Raw genomic sequence first — 21010 nt, forward strand, 5'->3', positions numbered from 1 at the left:
CAGAAAACCAGCTTTTTAATAGGATAAAATGCCATGCATCATGGAAACTGGATCTGAAGGGTTTCAGAAATGCTTTGACTCATGCAGTTTCAACTAAATATCTTAGTTTCCAGCCCAATCTGTCCTGTTTCACAAAAGGACTTTCATGCAGTTCTGGGTTTTATGTCCCTATTACTATAGCAGTACCTCCACACCCAAAGTACCTGTGCTGGAGACTCCGGCGATGTTGCTGGGCTCACTGATCAGATCCTGCATGACAGCCAGAACCCGGAACTCATACCAGGTGTCCTATAGCACCAGGGACAACACCTAGTCAGTGGAGGAACCTGAGACAACACTTCTTCCATCACTATAGATCCTGAAAATGACTTCCACAGAAAGAGCACCTGAGTACTGGGGTCCCTGGTGAGTATTTAATGGTGATTGTTAGCATTGGCCAGTTGCTATGGTATAAATATTCCCACTATGGCTGATATAAAGCTACGGACGTGAGGTCACTGAAAGACTTGCACAGATATATTTGCAATGGGCTCTCAAAAGTCACTGTGAGCCCATCTCAGCATACCACTAAATGAGAGTCCAGGGGGAAAAGACAGAATGATAACATGAGATTGCATCTGAGCTGTTTCCTCTCCCAATAGAGACATATGCATGATTAAGGAGAGATTGCTTAAAAAAAAAAAAAAGTATTTTCCTCCAGTGGCTCTAAATTGTTAAAAGACACATTCTTTGTTGGGCTAACCTAGGGGACAATCCTTCTGGGACCTCCTCTGCCCATCCCTCAGCAAAAGCTAAGGACAGTGTTCTGAAGACATACATTGGCCTCTCACCCTGCCCTAGCTGGTGTTTGTCCTTAAGAAAAGCCATCTATGCAGCACAAGTACCCCCTGCCACCAAGCAGGCCCTGAACCTGAGGGACCTCAGCAGCCATGACCCAAGGAACCCAAACCGTGATAGCAGATCTAGGAGAATCCAGGAATGTTATAGGGAGGAACAGTGTAGGGCTTAGCCTCAGGCCCCTGATCTGAGTTACTCCAAGTTTCTGGTGGCTCTAGAAAGAGTTGTGACACTTCCAGAATCTGGGAAGAAGAGGCAAGGAAAAGCAAGCCCCACCTGTGATAGATCCTTGGCAAAGAAATCTCCATCAGTGCCTGGAATGGCATCATCTAGCATCTCCCAGCGCTCCCCGACTCGGAATTCCATGATATAGCGATCAATAGGGAAGCTGTGATTGGCAGGTGGGAGCCAAGACAGGAGCACACCCTGCTGGGTCCGATTGGCTGTGAGGCACCTTGGTGGGGTAACCAGCACCAGGGGTTCTGGAGTTGTAATAGGGAATGCTGGAGCAGAGGGAAAAGGAAGATGGCATCAGGAATACTGAGGTGGCCATGTCCTCCCCCACCCACACTGGGAGCAGGAGTCAACCAGGAACCAATGCACCATTTTAGAGGGGAAGAGGGTGTCACCTAGAGTGGCCCTCCTGGTCCAAGGGAAGGGAAGTCAGGGACAGTGGCTACCATCAGAGTGGGTCTAAAGAACATACATGAAGGAATCAGATGTGTACTTAAAAGGGAAAAAATGGGAACTATAGGAAAGAAGGAAGAATTAAGTGTAATTTAAATACAATCATACATCGTATAACATTTTGGTCAATAAGGACCCATATATGATACTGGTCCCATAAGACTATAATGGAGCTAAAAAATTCCCATTGGTGAATGACATAGTAGCCAACGTAACATCATAGAATAATGCTTTATTCAAATGTGTGGTGATGCTGTGCAAACAAACCTTTTGTGCTGCCAGTCATGCAAAACTGTGGCACATACAGTTGTACACAGTACAGAATACTTAAAAATAAGCAACAATGTCACTTGATTTATGTATTTACTATACTACACTTTTTATCATCACAGCTTCATATATCTCATGTTTACAGTGTCTCTTGATCACATCATTTTCTCTTGGGCTATACCATTCAGGTTTGCTTAAGTACACTCTAGAGTGTTCACACAAGGATAGTACTGGTTAATAGCACTTTTCACAGGGATCCTCAGATTGCACCCCTGCTAATAAGTGACATATGACTGTATCTTTTGTTCCCTTCCTAGAAACTAGGAAAATCTTCTTGTGGTACACTGTTCACTCTCTCAATTCCATTCTTAGCCCAGGGGCACAAAATGAGGCCTAGCAGAGGTACTTTAGATCTGAGGGTGAGCATCTTATCCCTGCTGCTCATCCTTGTGGAAGTACAGGAAAGGATTATGACAATGGGGCCTGAGTTGTGCCCCTGACTCTACCTACCAAGAGCAAAAAAAAAAAAAAAAAAGAGGAGGGCAAACACATCAATAGGAAAAAGATTCCCAGTCTCCCCTGTAAACCCACAGGACATGTAAACATGTGGCCTAATGAGGAAGGGCAAAATAGAAAAGCTCTTCTTTCTATCTGAGGATGCAGTAGGAATTTGGCTAAATATATTATGACATTGGACCAGACAAATCCAACAGAAGAACATGACAAGTCATCAAAGGGAACCACTGTAGAGAGTACTTAGTAAGGTACTAAGCCCTAAACAATAGCTCTAGACCGTGGCCATCATCATCTTTATCCCAGCTCTGTGAGAAAATAGCCCCAGACATACCAGTCCCGGACCCTCACCTAAAGTGTTCACAGTGACCACCTCACTGAAGGCGCTGGTTCCCAGCTTGTTCTGGGCCAGGACACTGAACTGGTATGCAGTCTCAGGCTCCAGGGTGTCCACCAGCAACCAGTTAGGGCCCGGTGGTACTGACAAGGACAGCCAGTCATGGGGCCCAAACTGTGCCCGCTTCATCCTGGCCGAAAAAAGAAAGAATGGGGGACAAGGGGTGGGGTGGGTCACACTGGAGAGAAGAGCATGCATGCAAGGTCCTCAAGGATAAGGCAGTGAGAGGTCAAGCATTCCCAGGTTCCAGGACAGGAAGAGGGGATGGCCAAGGTAGGGTGACCTGTCTGGCTCTGGCTGTGCCAACCCTCATAACGCAGGGTCACCTACCACCACTGGTACCTCTACTACATAAAGGCAGTCTCCCATATAAATCATGCTAAAGACACTATAAGATTACGAGCTGCACTGTGGGACAATCCCACCCTGCACACCCCTAAGAGTAGGCTCTGCCTTGGGAGTATTGGGAAGTAAGGATAAGCATCTGTGCAATAGCAGGACTAGGGAAGGAACCCAGGTGACCATGGCTGCCCACCTCCCAGGGAGAGCTCAAAGTGAGACCCAGAATAACCCAGGAAGCTCATTCAGTCCAATCAGATTTGGGTCATCTGAGGATGTCCAAAGAATATGGCAAAAATGACCAGGGGTTTTCTCATGGTGGGACCAGGATCCCTAAGGCCTTGAGGGTTAGAAATCATAATCTAGGAGGTCACACTGTGTGTGTGTAGGGGTGAGTGTTTTCTATTGTTCTAAAGGGCCCCCAAACTTCCAACAGGCAATGAAACCACCTACTGCAGGTGCAGTACCACCACATTACCACAGAGAGGAGACATTGTCCTGTGGGATTGGCCCGCTTTGGCAGACCTGCACTGTAACTTAGCTGATGCCCACAGGCTTCCCCGCTAGGTTTAAAGGCCGCTACCATGTATGCCCAGGAGGGTAAGCTGAGGTAGCGGAAAGCATAGCAAAAAGAAGTAGAGTCAAACATCTGAGTCAGTACAGGGAGAGTTGGAGGCAGTTAGAAAAGAAAGAAGGGAAAGAAACCTCCCCAACCTTGGCACCCACCTTTTCCCCACCCAGGGCACCAAAGCAAGTGAGCACAGTATGATAAAGCAATGCAGATGAGCAGCCGTGTGGAACAGCACCACAAGCAGCAAGGAAGCCCCCAGATGTGTGCCCAACCCTTCCACTCGGGTACCCCAAAGATGGCTTAGCCATGCCAAACACCCCTTCCCCTAGCCAGCATCTTGTAGCAGCCCCTGGGTGGTATGGGGAGTTCCCTCCCTTTGCCCTGCCATGGAAGGAAAAGAGATAATGAGTTTGAATGATGTCCTGGTTGCAGCTTCCCCCCCTCCAGGAACACATCACGTATCCAAAACTCAAGATACCCATCACCTATCCAAAACTCAAGATACTCAAGATATTCGGCCTGGGAACAACCCTAAACCACTATGACAGAAAAAGGAGCAGGCTCCCTTCTTAAGCTCCTGTGCTGTTGAGGAGCATCTCATGGGGCCTCCATGAGTCCCCCTGAATCCTGCTCTGACATCTGATTTTTTCCCCCTCCCCACACACTCAGACTGAGCCTGGCTAGAAACATAGGCCCAGGTGGGAGAGGAGAAAAGGAGGAAGGGAGGAGGTCTGACCTCCCTACACAAGGACATGAACAGGCGGAAGTTCTTAGCTCAGGACAAGAGTGTGGAGAGACAGAACTCTACAGTGATGGGAGAGAATTCCACTGGACTTCTCTTCCACCATTCCTGTACTCCTGTGCTTACTCTGGTTCACAAATTTTTTAAATCTTTACTTATCCTAAAGTTTGGACAAAAATCTCACATCACTGCATCTGGCTGAATTAATAATGAGACATGAAAACAAATAGATATAGGATTCTGCAAAGTGCAGCTGCTGGAGACAGGGTCAGTAACGTTAACAGAAGCTCTCCATACTGGCTTCTAGAACCACTGGGCATGGGAAAGAATAAAAAGTATACCCTTCATTTCAGGTCAAGCTATTTCATAAAGTTCTTAACAATTAGGAATCTCTTCCAGATTCCAGAGGAACCTCAAAAAAAAAAAAAAAAAAAGAACAAGAGATACACCAGGTATGGTGGCATATGCCTATAATCTCAGCAACTCGGGAGGCTGAAGCAGAAGCATCACAATTTCAAGGCCAGCCTCAGCAACTTGGCGAGGCCCTAAGCAACTTGAAAGACCCTATCTCAAAATAAAAAGTAAAAAGTCTGGGGATGTGGCATAGTGGTTAAGCACCCCTGTCTTCAATCCCCAGTCCAAAAAAAAAAAAAAAAAAAAAGAAAAAGAAAGAAAGAAAGAAAGGGAGGACACAACAGTTGTTGGGGATTTATCTCAAGCTGGGAAAGAGCTACAGAGGGTCACAGACACGCAAAGGCTTAAACAGACTTCCCTAATCTTCAGGGTGGGAACTCAGGAGTGCTGAGTCCCTTATGAATCCCCAGAGCCCATAAGAACCTAGTCACTGTCTGACCCACTTTGCTGTCTACAGGGCTAGCAGGCTCAGACCCAAAATCTCCTTGGACCCTCTACCCACCCCAGGACTGCCTGTGTTGGACAGGAAAGGGAGAAGCAGAGAGCAAAGCATGCGGGGCTGACTCACAGAGGTCCGTACCAAACTGAGAATGTCTGCTCGTAGCCTCCATCATAGCCTGGTTCCCAGGACACGTTGGCAGTTGTCATGGAGACCTGGACCCGGACACTGCCCGGGGCATGGGGGCTGGTGCCTGGAGACCAAGGGAGACCTCTCAGACTGAAAGGAGCTGAACCCATTTGCTGGGCACCCATAATCTTGCTGCAGGGAACTCAAGAGAGACCAAAGTATAGAGTACCAACATGCAATACCTCAAATGGTTGAAGACAAGTGGAGTGTCTGAGGTGCTGCCACCCACCCCCAGACCCTACCAATATCAGAAAGAGAAGCCTATCTCACCATGCAGTCTAGTCTCACTAGCAAGAGGCCACCTGAGCTTTAAGAGTATAGAACTAAGGGTAATCTGAACCTTCTTCAACCCAGGCCAAACTCCTATAGCTCCTCTGAGGTCCTGAGCAAACCAAAAAGTGTCACTTCCTATAAAGAGTCACCTTGCATCCAAACGCTGGTGTGAGACAACCCAACATGGCAGGTAATATAGCAACTCAGGTCTGAATCCTGGTCCCACCTGTTATATGACACTGGTCAATGTGCTAAGTCCACACCAGTCTCATTCTAATGTAACCTGGGGATCCATCAGCTCCCACCTCCCAGGTTGTAAATGACTAGGTATGCAGACCAGTTGGTTCAGAGCACAACACTGAAGGTGAATGCTCAGAGACAGTTAGCCATGGTTATGATTATGGCTCAGAACCCAGTGGAACAGGCAGGCTACAAGGAGACAGGCTGAGATTGGGGATGCACACCCTAGGCAATCAGACCCAGAAATGCCCGCAAATAGGAATACCAGTCACTTTCTCCTGCACCAGTCTCCTATGCCAGCTGAGCCCTCAGGCCTCAGCTTGTTTCCCTGTCCAAGATGCCACATGGCCCAATTGTCCCTCATTCCAGTTCTACCAGCTTTCCCACAGCTCTTTAAATTCTAAGTCTCCAGTGTCCTTGCTGACCACACAGCTGCATTTTTTATCAGGTGGGTTTCTAGGTACATTTATTTGCCGGTCCTTCCCAAGAACTAGACTCATGTGGACCTTCATTTACAGAGCCTGCAGAGGACAAAGGCTCTGGGGTCAAGGTTGGACTGACCTAAGAAGGATAGCTGCAGAGCATGGATAAAAGAATGCCCCTTTGGTGTCCGATGCCCAGACCCAACTCTGCCCTACCACCCACCCCGCCCAGCCCACTGTTCACATACCAATGACAGTGAGGTGAGTGCTGGCAGTGATGCTTGTGACCACATTAGTGGCAACACATTCCCACTCCCCGTGGTCCTCCTTACTCAGAGCACGAAACTGGAGACTCCCGCTGGGTAGGGCACTGTGCTTGCTTCTGCTGGGCTTCCCTACCTTGGCCAAACAAGAGGACAAGGAAAACATGGGAGCAGAGACCAAGGTTAGGAAAGGAGCAGACAATAGCTCAAGAGTCTGAGAAGGATAAGGATGTTGAAGGACAATCCCCAGGTCCTTGGGAACCACACCCTCCCACTGTTCCTTCTCAGATCACCCACTGATCTACATCCCCCTTAACATCTCGCTTGACATCTGACCCATTAGAGTGGGTCCAGAGCAGATCTGGTCACTGGGTTCTCCTACCTACACCACAGCCCAGGAGATCAAGAGCCCAGGTACCTTTCTCCAAGTGATGACAGGGAAGGGGTCCCCTGCAGCTGCACAGGGGATGAGCAGCTCCCGGCCAGCCTCCTGCCTATATTCCCAACCTGGTAGCACCGTGAAATACGGGGGATCCTGAGGGAAGCAAAGGCATGTGCGTGAAGTTCGGCTTTCACGTGCCCCCGCTCATGAAGCTACATGCAGCCCTAGAGTCTCACCTTCAGGACAAGCCGTGCAGGCGCAGACTGGCCCATGGTCCCCAAGGTGTTGTAAGGCACACAGGTGTAAGTGCCAAGAGCCTCCTCTGTGGCCTCCTCAATTCGGATAGAGCCATCCTCCATCAAGGTCCAACCCAGGTTCTGCCAGAGACAGAGAAGAGCATGGAACAGTGGTCAGGGAACGGATGCTCTGACCCACCACTCCAGACAGAGCACAGGACAGAACAGCAGCTACAGCCTAGGGCAGGCGCCACCTAGGTGCCCTGGGAAAACAGCCAAACCTCTGTAGGACTTTTTTTTTTTAATCTTTTTTTTTTTTTTTTTTTTTTTTTTAGAGATGGAGGAGCTCTGGCAGAGAACCAGAACCCGGAGCTAGCAAAGGGATCAGAAAGGCACTTCTCATTCTGAATGCCAACAAGCAATCTCACTCGCACCTTCTCCACCTGCAGGGGGCGGCCGTCCTTGTTCCACTTCACCACGGTGGCTGGTGGCTCTGCATCCACAGGGCAGCGGATATAGCCATGGATTCCCACGGGCACATAAATTACAGGGGGCATGTTGAGGACACGGGCTGGGTCTGCAAAGGGGTAGTGTGGGTGGAGAGAAGAGCTCTATGAGAAAAGCCAGATGAGAAATCCAGGCAGGAGATGAACCAGGACACAAAAGGCATTGTGCTTGCAAGGCACACCATCATATCTATCCAGCAGTCAGCAAATACTTACCACATGGCTCCTCAGTGCTCAACACAGCATTATGGGCCAGGGCCACAATGGTTAATGGGGGCCAATAAACCTAGCTCTCTGGAAATTCTAGCCCAGGGGGCACACATAGCCAGCCAGGTCAGGCTGCAGACTTTTATCTGCCACATCTACCATGTTTTTAAGAACTTTAAGCATTTTTAAAGAATGCTTGGTGGCATTTAAGGGCCCCAGTTTTCAGTTCTCCTAAATTCCTCAATTCACAGATATTCTCCATGTCCAGTTCCCTCAGCCCTAAATTCTTAACCTCAAAGCCCACAGTGGCCATGTCTTTCCCCTCTAGTTCTTTATCCCAAGGTCTCTCTTGAGCAGCAAGCAGTTGGCTCTCTCTGCACATCCTGAGCCAACATAGCAACTTCAGTTCTAGGCATGAGGCTATCATGGGGTAATCACAGTGGGTCCTTTTTCTCCTCTCTGTTCCTTCTGCTGGTTGTTCAGCTCCCTCTGCCTCCGTTTTGTCATTGGCCTCTGCAGTTGAAATGCAGAATCAACCCTGGCCACAGCAGATGAAAGGCTCTGAGACAGAGGATAATGGCCCTGGATCCCTGTGATGCAGCTGAGTCACCTCCGTTCAGTTCTCCCCAGTCCCTCCAAGGGTTATGGAGAAGGATCCAGAACTAGGGAGGCTGTGAGGATGAATGAGCTGGTAACTTTTAAGCATTTGAGCTCTTCAGAGAACAGCATTACATAAATACCAGGCCGAGTTATATATTTAGACATAGCTTCCTACTTTTGTATGGTAGAGTCTTTTTTTTTTTTCCTTCAAGGTTTTCAAAGGGTTTATGAATGGGAAATACTCTGAACGCTGATCTTTAGCAGAAATAAAGATCCTCTCACCCACCTGTAAATCTCAGCCCCCTGGATTCTCTTTGAAGGCAGGAAGGAGGCAAAAAAGGACAAGTGGGAGTGGGTGGTGGTGCCGGCGCTGGGGAGAGATGGGGAAACCAAACACTTCTCCCAGCAGAAAGATGGCCTACATCTTCAAGCATGAAATTTGCATCTTAATTAGGGTCATCATCCTTCTGAAGACCACCCCTTTTCACACCCCTGTCCACCATAGTCATTGCCACCTTCTTGTTCAGGTGGCACACCTGCATACAGTCCAGAGAGATAGGAGACATCTATGAGATGGAGTCTGCTCCTTCTTTCAGGACCTTCAGCTTCTGGACAACTTGGACACATCCCAAGTCACTTAGGAGAAATTTCTTCACCTACTAGTCAGGCTTTCACCCAATGTTCTGGGTGTCACAGCACTTTAAAGCTTGGAACTTATACTATACTATGCTACAAGTCTTTTCAAGTTGCTGTCAGTAAAACTGGAGAACAGAGACCTTTGCTATCCCATGCAGTCATTCCACAGAGGTGAGAAGATGATACAAGTCTGAGGTGAGGGGTTCAATGAGGCTCAGTAGGCCCATCTTGGCTCCACTACCTTGGCTACTCAAGGGCAATTGTGTCCCAAACACCCAGCTTGGTGCAGCAGAGTTGGAGGAGTTCTACCTCTCAGGCCACAACTATTCCTCTACTTCTCTTCAGCTCCGAGGCTGCTACACTTCTCACTCCTGCCACTCTGTGCCTTGGGTGTATGCAGTCCTCCCATACCAGCCCTCCAATGATGAAGTGTCTGTCACCTACAGCAACATTGTGGAGCATTTGTTGTCTGAGTGATGGGGCTATCCACAAATCAAAAGCAGGATATTAATCCTCATTACTCATCCTTCTTTCTCTGTCTTTCTCACAATGCTCAGCTTGCCAGGGGGTGGGAAAGCAACCAAAGACACTCAGGTATTAAAGATTAGCAAACTGAATTGTAGTGCTCACACTGAGGCCCTCAATTGTTCTGGCACAAGAATGAGGCTCATTCACTTGGGATCTCTAGCAGCCCTGGAAAGGAGCAAGGAGGCAGACACAGGGAGCCAGGCATGGCAAATGGACCAACCTATTCCAGAAGAGAGTCCTCTTCCCCTCACCCCAGATTTGGCCACAGTGTGGAAAGACAGAGTGAGGCTGGCAGAAAAACTAACCCTGTACTGGTTGTAAGCTGTGCTCCTTAAAAACCTGAGAGAAAAATCAACCAACATGACTGGTTCAAGGTACAGAATTCGATGCCAGAACAACTATTCTGAAGGGAAATTGTTCAAAGAGAAGGTCAGATTATCCTTGAACCAGACCTATGCTTGGCTGATGCAATGAATTAATGATCACATAGTGATGCCTGGCCCATAGAAGATGCCTTGCAAGAGTTAGCCCTATCCTTGCTTGTTCTTTCCTCCATCCACACTCCCCTAAAACGTGTTTAGTCTTAGCTATCCTCCAGCCTCCAATCTGGGCAATGTGGCTTGAATCTTTTGGAACACCCACAAATGCTCTCCCTCACCCCTACTCACACTGCACAGTCAGGTAAGCCGAGGCAGAGGGGGAGCGCCCCAGGCTGTTGCTAGGAACGCAGGTGTACTTCCCAGCATCCTCTGGCTTCACCCGGAAGATGATCAGCGTCCCATCAATTAGGATGCGCACCCTCAGCTTCAGGTCGCTGCAAAGCCAGCAAGGAAACAAGGAGGCGAGTGCTATTGGTAGGTGGGAGAAGAGGATCTCATAGCAAACACTCAAGCAAGGGTTGCCTTCACCTCCCCTCGGTGCAGCAAGGAGACCCACTATTCCTGTCACTCTCGGGTCCCTCTCTCAAGGTCCTTTCATGCAAAGACTGGCCTGAGTATGTGAGACACAAGACCCAGACTTTCCACTTTCCCCCCTTCTGCAAGTCTCTGGAGCCCACAGGCAGCCTGCAAAGCCCATGTTTAGAGCCCCTTCCCCCTGCTGATCTGGGGAACCCCTGTGAGCTGCTCACTTCTGGAAGTAGACGTTCTCATCCTGCCAGTACCAGGTGTAGGTGAGGTTGCCGGGATACGCCTCTGCCCTGCAGGTGAGCAGAGCATCCTGGGAGATGTTGACGGTGATGTTCTCAGGAGGGGAAACAATAAAAGGAGGCCCTAGAGAGAACAGGAAACAAACATCACCTCCTGATGGGGCAGACCAATGACACCAAGCCTCCCGGGAAGGTCTGAGGTGGTCAGGGAGGAGCACTATGGGCAGTATAGCCTGAATAGTTGTCACAAAGACTTCTAGCCAATACAGGCTCAAGCATCCTCCCTCTACCCCACCCTCATGGTTCCCAGACCAGCCATCTATCCACCCCACACACATACCCTTCCTGCAAAGCTTGAATAGGAGACATGCAGGAGGGAAGAAGTCTGGTTTATAAAAATCTGCAGCAAAGAATAATCTTGTCTCTGGAGGAGACAGAGCCTTGTGACTACTGCTTAGTTGCCAAAGGTAAAGATGGCAACTCAGCAGAGAAGAGGCTGGGGGCTGACGGGAGAGTGAAATTCTAGAAGTCCCTGGTACTTGCTGCGGGAAAGAGAGGCAGAGCTGCAGCCAGCTCTTTCCTGAGAGGGGCAGCTTCCAGCCAAGCTATAGCGGGACCTCTGGCCCTGGTTACTGCTCAACCCTTAGGGGAAGGAGCAAATACTATTGTTGCCATTCTCTCAGCCAGACACAGCTGCCACCAACTCTCCCTATCCCTCCAGCAGGTGGTAGGTGGAAAAGCAAAAACCTCTCCACAGGATTCCACACATTCTGGGCAGTGAGTATCCAACCCTTCTGGGGCACTCCTGGGACCAAGGCTGGACAGAGTGGCATCTCTTGGTGCTGACTGTACAGACCCAGCTTTGCCAAATGCTCTTGGTGTTGTTTAAATGTCTGGGGCTTGGATCAAATCCTTATCTTTATTTATTGATGCCATCACTAATGGATAGATAACCCAAGGGAGGTCTCCTCTTTTGAGGAGGTGCAGGCATGGTAGAGATGCTATCCAGAAAGAGGGAAACCAGAAATCCACTTAGCACAGTGCTTCCCTGCTACACTGTGTGATGCTCTTTCCCAGGCAGGCCAGGATGAAAGATGCAACCAGTGAGCTATGTGTGATACAGGAGCCTTTGTCCAGCTTTTGTGGTCTGCCCGTATCTCCACCTCCCCCAGCTATGAAACCTATAGCCCAGGAAAATATCACTGTAGCTCAGCAGGGTTGGGCATCCCCTGCAAGAGCTCAGGAGGAAAAGAGGAAATAGTCCATCTACCTTGTACCAGCAGGTGGGTTGTGTGCATAGCCTCCCCCTGGATACTGTATGCTCGACAGGTATAGGCGCCTCTGTCCTCACGACTGACTGATGTCACCGTCAGGCTGCCGTCACTCACCTAGGGGTGGAGAACAAACACAGTCACACCCACCTATGGGCCCCACAAATGTAGCCCTGAGAGATACAGGCAAAGAAGCTGGACTGGAGAAGGTCCCAGGAACACATGCATCAGGGGATCCAGAGAGTAGGTGCCTCCTTATCTATCTGTCTCCCTCCAAGACACCCAGAGGGGATGCCTACAGCCAGGCCAGGCTGTGGGCTTTTCTGCCTCCACCTTCTACCTGCACAGTAGTGTCAACAGTCATCTGCCTTGGAGGGGAGAGAAGGGCAGGGAGGGAGGGTGAAGAAGAGTGACTGCAGCAGTCCCAGCCTATAGCCACGCTCACCTGGTACTTCCCACTAGCACCGAGGAGCGTTCCCTCCTTGAGCCAGGTGACGATGGGCTTGGGGTTCCCAAAAGCTGTGCAGGTCATGGTAATACTGCCACCCTCCTTGGCCTCGATGTACTGGGGGGGTGTTTCTGTAAAGGTGGGAGGGGCTGCAAAGGAGACCACGAAGGTGAGGAATGGAACCAGCCCACCCATACAGAACTCTCATTGCAACTCGGCAGAATGCAAGGATGGAACAACAAAAGTGGAGATGGTGAAAGTCCTGCCCAGGGATATCATAGGGAAGGGGAGATGTGGGATCCAATCTCAGTCTGGCTCTAAGGATAGCCCCAGTTTCTGAATACCAGCCCTAAAGCAAGCCACTCTGAGCACCTCTAAAGGCACCCAAAGCTCAGGATCCAAATTCTATGATTTACCTACCAAATTTAAATACTTCCCAGTAAAATATTATTGAGCATCTACTACAGGGAAGCTGCCATAGTCAGCATTAGGTAAATGACATACACAAGACAGCTCTCTATGTTCCCAAAATTTTCTACCACCTTTCAGTGTTTCCACTCAGGATTATCGTGATGCATAGGAACTATACTTCCTGCATTCCAGCTTAGCCAGGCCCTCATATTTCTAGGACATTTGCCATCTGAGCCCCATCGAGACCTAAAACAGATCCCAGGCCAAGGCTAATTTAAAAATAATCTTAAATTCCCAGATTCTGCAGAGAAAAGTATCTATCTGCCTCCCTATCTGGCTTCCATAGGTAAAGGTGAACAGCTCCCTCTGCAGGTGACTCCCTCCATAACTGTCCTCCGATTATGCCAGGTTATCTTTCCCCTGCATTGAAATGTGACTAAAACTCCATCCTGTTTGTATAATCAACTTTTAAGAGACGCAGTCCCATCACCTGAGCTGCTTGTAGAAGTCATCCAGTAAATCTTAAACCCTTAGACTATTGGTTCTAGGATCTTCCAAAATGGCAAGATAAGGATGACCCCAATTTCTGAATACCAGCCCTAAAGCAAGCCACTCTGAGCACCTCTAAAGGCACCCAAAGCTCAGGATCCAAATTCAACTGCTAGGCTGCCACTTGCCATAACCTTGGTTCCTCGACCTCTCTGGGCTTTCCCTAAAACCTCCACCCTCTGGAATTGATGTGAGGAATAAATGAGATCATGTTTGTGAAAAGGATCTTATAAAATACAAACATATTTTTTAAATAGTTATTCTGCTATTACTTCCCTACTTATCATTTCCCTGAGAGCTACTGAAGCTACTGAGCTTTCAGGGGCTCCTTCTCATCCACACAGCCCTGAACTTAGAACTCATCACAAGAGTTTAGAATTTGGTCCTGACCAGCCCCAACCTCTTCTCCTAAAACATTCATCCCCTCCTGTGCTTTAGTCTTCCCCCAATGTGGCAAGAACTTCCAACTTCAGGGTCTTATGTATTTGAGGTCCTCTCTAGAACTCTATACCCATATCTCACTCCTCCTGTTCATACAAGTCTGTTGAATGCTACCTCTGCCTTACCTAATCAGTCCATTTCAGATAGTACTTCTAGAATTCCCTGCTCCCTTGCACTGTTCTATTTCTGTTAAGGAACTTATCAGAACTAACATCCATATATATGTATGTGTTTTGTTCTTTTTTTGTGGTACTGCAGTTGAATCCAAGGCCTTATACATGGTAAGCAAGCACTCTACAACTGAGCTACATTCCCAAGTTCATATACATGTATTTGCTTACATGTTTCTTATGAGTCCCAATTTTGGGGAATAGTGGCTTCCTGAAAACAGACACCTTTTCTGTAGTGCCACTGAATGTATAGCTTTTAACACCATTTCTGGATGAAACAAGGTTCTTAGCAAATATTTGTTGAATGAAAGAATAAGTAAAGTGAATGAACAAATGAATGAAGGCTTCTTCCAACATAAATTTAAATACATAAAACTTCTTAAGAGCAAGACCATGGCAAGATCACCTTGGTCTATAATCTTCAAAGCCCCATGGCTCAATGTAGAGACACAGGAGGCATTTGAAGAGGGATGATGGAACGCATTAAGAAGCATACTTGCTGGGCATGGTGGTGCACATCTATAATCCCACAGGCTCAGGAGGCTGAAGCAGGAGGATCATGAGTTCAGAGCCAGCCACAGCATAAGCAAGGCACTAAGCAACTCAGTGAAACCTTGTCTCTAAATAAAATGCAAAACAGGGCTGGGGGTGTGACTCAATGGTCACGTGCCCCTGAGTTCAATCCCTGGAACTGCACCCCCCCAAAATAAAGACAAGAAGCACACATCGTTACAATCAAAAGCATATATAATATATATTCTTGAGAAAATCAATTGTTAGCCAGCATTTAAGAATATAATAGACTAATGGCAAAAAATCATTTCAAGTCCTTATAAAGGGATTCTGGAGTCCTAGCCCCTAGGCCCCAGGAACATATGCTCATCTCCAACAGAGCCATCCTCACCCAACCTGCTCCCTGAAATACAGTTAATATAGCCATAGCCTCTGTTACCTCTGGTCTCAAGCTTAAAAGAAAAGATAATAAATTAAACTACGTCCTGAAGTGACAAATTAATTACTAATTACATAATTACTTTATTATTTAGGTGCTAATCAGGAAAGTACTTTGAACAATTTCGAGTTTTCAGGAAAATAATGGTTTGACTCTCGATTATTTACTGAATTAGGTGTTAGCTTGCCAGCTGCATTTCCAAGCTTAATTCTTTTTGCAAGTGCCCTATAATTAATAGTGCAGGTTAGAAACAGGCTGGCCTCTCCTCCAAGTAATTTGCCAACCTAAAGCAAGACTTGGCTTGAGCTTTTGGGGTATTTTATATATGATAAAGAAATAACTGGGTTTGTTTCCACCCAACTGGTCTTCAAAGAAAGCACAGAAGGGGAATGAGACAATTTGTAATTCTAATTTTTCACTGGCCTTTCAATTTCTCAAGGTAATGCTGTTTAAAATTAAAAAAAAAAAAAAAGCCTGACATTAAACCTTCTAGTTTAGAAGAAATAGAATGCTAGCACTTAGGCTGTTCCATAATAGAAATATTTGTGATGGGAGGAACCTCAGAATTCAGTTAAGAAGGGAAAGGGGGAATAAGAGGAGAGAGATCTTTCTCTCCTATTGGGAGGCATCTGTTCTGTTCTGCCCATTTCACAGATAAGCTTCATGGTTATAGCAAACTGTTCTATCATTAAGCCCCGGTTCTCAAGCGTGGAGCAGATGGTGTACCATGCTTGGCGTTCCTGCTCAGTGCTTCCATATGAACAACCAGCCTGCACTCCCTGAATGAGGAGAGCTACTCTCCTCGCTCAAGGGTTCCAGACATGCTGCTCCTTCTTCCTGGAGTTGCCATCCCAACCTCCCATCTGCTCCTGGCTGACTCTTCTCACCAGCCAAGCCTCTGAACAGAGGCTATTTCTTCAAAGAAGCTGTCCCTCCTATGTGCTCCCAAAACCACATGGCAATCATCTCTGGACTTGACTGTCTCTGGAGTTTGAAGGATATTCAAAGCCAGAATTGGGTCATGCCCCTTGCCATATACCTGGAGCCTGCCATAAACTGGACACTCAAAAAGAAGTTTTGAATAGATAACTATTAGTGAATTCATGAGGATTTTTAGACTACCAAAGTCCTCTGCATCTTCCAGACTGACATCCTTGCCAACTACACCTTTAACTGGCTTTATCTCTTGAGAAGGAGGGTGGCCAGCATTTTATCCATAACTACCCATATGTAATTAATGTTCCAGACACTGTGCAAGATACTTTCTCACACAGCATTTCATTGAATCCTCACAACAACTGTGCAAATAGACATCGTTTTTTTGTTGTTGTTTTCCCCCTGAGGCAACTGAAGCTCAGTGACGTAACTTAACTTGTCCTCAATAACATAGTTAACACACAGTGAGTTCATGAAATAAACTAAATCTTTTATGGGTCATGGTCCATGGTTATTCTACTCAGAGCAGTTAGAAACTTCCTAAGAATCAACTCCCACTGGTGCAAACTAAGAAACACATACAGTAAAAAAACATACATTTCCAAACTAGATTCTACTTTCCCACCATGTGTCAAATGAACACCTGGTATCTCAGGTTTCCGAAATGGACACCACCATCCAGAATGATGCAAAAGAAAAGGAGGCAGCAGCTCTAGACAGGTTCCAACCATTTAGGAAAGGGCCCTGGAGAGAAAGGAAATAATGTGGGGACTCTTGGCTTGCTATTCAACCAGAGAAACTTTGAGCAGCAGATTCACCTTCCTAATTATATTTTGCCTGGGTTAATATTAAGATGAGTTTGCATTCACTGCACACACAACAGCTGGCATCAAAATGAAGCGACTCAAAATCTTGCTGGGTGGTAAGGACAAACCACCCAAGATTTAAAATCTGTCTACAATTAGCCTCTTCAGACTGATTGGCAGGAAATAACCACATCTAATGCCTGAGCCAACATTGACCTAGGGCTACCATCTTTAACATTTCCTGTCCTCTGGGCCAACACTCTTGATTAAATACTCTGTTCTAGGGCTGGGGCTATAACTCAGTGGTAGAATGCTTGTCTGGCATGCACAAAACTAGGTTTGATCCCCAGCCTGGGAAAAAATAAATAGATAGATAGATAGATAGATAGCAGGCTTTGTTCTTCCAAGACCCTGGATAGGTTCTCAGATTCAGAAAGAGCATGGGTCTGATCCAACCCTACTAGGTAGGACAGAGTCATCCTTCAAGGCAGATCAATACTGAGAGAAGCCTCCAAGCCAGGAACAACTCTAATTTCTCTTTTCCAACCATAGCAGCTATAGTATCAGAATCCAAACCAGAAAGACCTACAATGTATGTGGCATATCTAAGCACATGTGCTGTCAAAGCCTCAATAACCAGAGTGGTGTCTACAACACAGTGGATCTGAATACATTTTTGTCATCAGTTGAATAAAGAGGAATAAGCACCTGGCCAAAAGAACAAAGCAAAACAAAAATAAAATATGCCATTCCCTCCCACTATGAAGACCACTTCTTCTCTATTCTTTCTCTATGGTTCCAGCTTTCTGACTCCTCCAGAGCATCTGCTCCCAGATAAGAACTCTCAGAGACACAGAGGGTACATTCTCCCTCTGAGGAGACCCTGAAGACTCAGCCTCTAGTGACATCACCATCATAGACCCAGGCCCCCAGCCTCAGCCAACACAAAGGATCTGGGCAAGTTCACTCAAGCTCCCTTGCCCCCATATGGATATTTGAAAAACATCTGTACGCAGCATGATCCATTTAACCTGAGCTATAAATAACTGACAGCCATTAAAATTGTTCCTCTTGCCAGGATTCTTACATTTTATTAGCTGGTAAACTGTGTACAAACAGAGACTGCGTCTGGGTTTCCTTACTGTTATTTACCCATCATCTGGTGCAAGGCTAGGCGCATAATAGACCCTCAATACTTATTACCCAAATAAATATACTTAACAGGAAACCACAATATCAACCTAAAAACACTAATACTAGACTCCAGGAACTCCACTGGAGAGAGGGAATGCACTCTCTGGGGTAGCACTAATATCCCAAAGCTGGAATGACACTAGTATTAGCCCTCCTGGTTTCCAGAAGCAGATTCCCACCTCCCTCTTAGGAACTCTGAGACCACCTTGCACATAGGGAATTGCTGCTTCTATGCACCTCCACTGACCCCAGAGGCTCCAGGAAGACAATGGAGGCAGGCAGAGGAGTGAGCAGAAATCTCATGGGGCCAAGGTTTGTCCAGGCTCCTCTGCAGCAAGAATTGGGGGAAGGGATGGGGTTCCTTCTAGAGCAGGCCCTCAGAGGAGGTCTTCTTGGGCTCTTTCCAGGAAGGGGGCCCATACGCACCGTTGATGGTGAGATGCACCCAGCTGCCGTTGTGGAAGGTGTCATACTGCTGGTCCAGCATGAGCACTTTGCACTCGTACCAGCCCTGATCCTCAGAGCGCACCTGCTCCAACCGCAGGGATGCTTTATCATGAAGACTGGCCCGGCCTGGAGAAACACAGTGGACAAAAGCCCAAGAGGCCATCAGGGCAAGAACAGCAGCTTGCTACCCCCACCCCAAACCAAGCTAAAGACAGGAGACCCATTACAACCTTCAGATCACTTCCCACAGCAAGGCCCCAAAATGACAGCTGGCACCCATCCTTGCCAGCTGCAGGTAGTAAAGGGAAAGGCATGACACTTGGCCATGGAGCCACTGTCCCTCCCCAGCTGGCCCTGCCCCAGCCTACACTGGCAGTTCAGTGCACTTGGCACTGAGAAAACCTTCATCTCCTTAGAACACTCCCATTCTTTTGGAGCTCTCTTGAAACAAACAAAAAAAAAAAGAAAGAAAAGCAGATGGATACAGAGCTGAGAAGAGATGAAAGAGAGAGGGTAAGAATAGAAAAGAATAGGCCAGGGGTATCCAGAAGGTCCCAGTGCATCTCCATTCCAGTTGAGCAATATACCTATCCTAGGCAGGGTGCCCAGAACTGCCTCACTCAGCTTCTATCTGTTTCTGCCTTCCCTATGGTAGGGCAGAAGGAAGGCAGGCCAGGAATCAGGACTAGGGGTCCTCCTCATCCTGCTGCCAGAGCCAGAAAAACTACATATCTCAATAAAACCCAGAGACTCCCATAAACCTGAGGACAAGGAAGGGAAGGGTGGGCAAACATAGCAAAAATACTGCAGCCACCCTTCCTTAACTCCATCAGGAGGCAATTCCTGTGATATTCCAAGCACTGAGAAAGTAAGTGTTGTTGCAGGACCCCTTCCTGCACACAAGCAGGAAAAAGCAGCCCTCAGGGTCCCCTTCAGCCCACCTTTACTCCAACTCAATATCCCCACTTCTGTCTGTTTTCCTCCTGGTTTGGCACTGGAAATCTGCCTAAAAACAAACTATTAAAACCAAGCCCAGCCAAAAGGAGAGTGAGAGATATTAGCTCAGAAGAAAGAGAGACAGAAAAAGAAGCCTTCTTAGAGGAAGGCAACTCAGACCTCATAAGCCACAACAAAGACAAAATAAAAGCAGTGCCCTGCCTGTTTCCTGTCTTCCTCGCAATACCAGCCTATGTTCATCCTCACAGACATTCACTCACTCATACACACACACACACACACACACACACACACACACCACACACACCCCACACCCTCCTCCCTGGCAGGCTGGCGGCGGCAGCAGTGAGTCACAGGGAGGCCACTGCTGACAGAGTAATTGCAGAGCAGGACACAAACAGGGCCAAGGGAAGGGGAGGACAGGTGGCAGAAGAGACAGAGACTGACACCTGCCAGGGGCACAGATGGGCGGGTAGGCGGGGGCATGGAGATGCACACTACACTTAGGGATGGAAGGCCACCCCAACTTCAGAACCAGGAGGGAGTGAGTGGGCCTAATCAGACTGGAGATTCTGCAGCACACCTGCCTAAGGGTGGGGCAGTCTGACTCCTCTCCTTCCCTGGAGAGGGAGTCCTTGCTTTCTCACAGTGGGGCCTCTCTCTCTAGCTTGCCCTGGGACTTCTGGCCTCTCTCCAAACCCCCAGCTGTGTGGTTTAGGAGGGCTTTAAGTCTGTCTCCTATTTCCTCCCCTCCTGCCACTTAATGAAAATCTATCAGTGGGAAAAGATGGGAGCAAAGAGGCAGAAATGGTGAAAAACAGAGATAATGGAACAGTCAAGACAAAGATAAAAACTGATAGAGACAAAAGCAAAGGCACTTGGGAACTCATGGGTGACCACTAAGGCCTGAATTGGAGCAGAAAGGTCAAAATGAGAGGAAGATCTTGTCCTCAGGTTTATAGTACCCACTGCCCTCAGGTCCTAAGTCTCCCGAGGGGGCAGGGCTCAGTATCCAAACCTTACCTGCATACTCGGGGTCCACGTGGGGCGGGTAGTAGCCAAACTTGATGAAGATAGGAATGGGGACCCCAAACTTGAACCACTCTACAACATAGGGCGGGGGCTGTCCTGTCACCGGGTGGATCACATCGCATCGCAGGACCACGCCCTCGCCAGCTCTTGCAGTCACAAACTCGGGCTCCTCTCGCAGGCCGTGGGCACCTAATGGAGACAACCAAGTTGGGACATGGAAAGGTGACAAAGAGATCCTGCTCCAGCAGCCTTATGCACCCCTTATCAAAGGGTGGCCTCTGCTTCCCTTGTTAAAACCATCCTCCATTCAAATCCTAGGCTTATCCCACCTGCTTTCCCTGAGAGGTCCCAGTATACCCTCCACCTGCTCTCCACCTGTCTATTCGTAGGTCTCTCTGCCCTGGGGGCCTTTGGGCATCCACAAAGCTGGGGGCTAAAAGGAAGAAAGGAGAGGGAAGTAATTTTTTCAGTCCTAGAAGCCAGACCTTCCCTCCCCAATTCCAGAGAACAGCAGGCATAATTGTGCCCTGTTCCACTGGGACAACATCCCCTACCAGA

General features: G+C 47.9%; 1 protein-coding gene across 3 annotated transcripts in view; it reads right to left on the reverse strand.

Annotated features, from left to right (window-relative positions):
* Positions 1-21010, reverse strand: part of Igsf9b (immunoglobulin superfamily member 9B) — a 47767-nt gene that overhangs the window by 16268 nt on the left and 10489 nt on the right. The window contains exons 2-15 of one of the 3 annotated variants that reach the window (XM_026394687.2): positions 20444-20641; positions 18443-18589; positions 12555-12706; positions 12109-12226; positions 10821-10962; positions 10360-10505; positions 7649-7791; positions 7215-7355; positions 7015-7131; positions 6582-6732; positions 5351-5462; positions 2659-2834; positions 1114-1340; positions 204-288 (exon numbers count right to left, since the gene is read on the reverse strand). In XM_026394687.2, coding sequence (XP_026250472.1) covers positions 204-288; positions 1114-1340; positions 2659-2834; positions 5351-5462; positions 6582-6732; positions 7015-7131; positions 7215-7355; positions 7649-7791; positions 10360-10505; positions 10821-10962; positions 12109-12226; positions 12555-12706; positions 18443-18589; positions 20444-20641 — 2055 coding nt within the window. Of the gene's footprint in view, positions 1-203; positions 289-1113; positions 1341-2658; positions 2835-5338; positions 5463-6581; positions 6733-7014; positions 7132-7214; positions 7356-7648; positions 7792-10359; positions 10506-10820; positions 10963-12108; positions 12227-12554; positions 12707-18442; positions 18590-20443; positions 20642-21010 lie in introns of those variants that run through there. The other 2 variants (XM_026394688.2, XM_077797798.1) reach the window with 2 other exon arrangements.

Source organism: Urocitellus parryii, chromosome 4 (genome assembly GCF_045843805.1).
Source record: "Urocitellus parryii isolate mUroPar1 chromosome 4, mUroPar1.hap1, whole genome shotgun sequence".
NCBI lineage: Eukaryota > Metazoa > Chordata > Mammalia > Rodentia > Sciuridae > Urocitellus > Urocitellus parryii.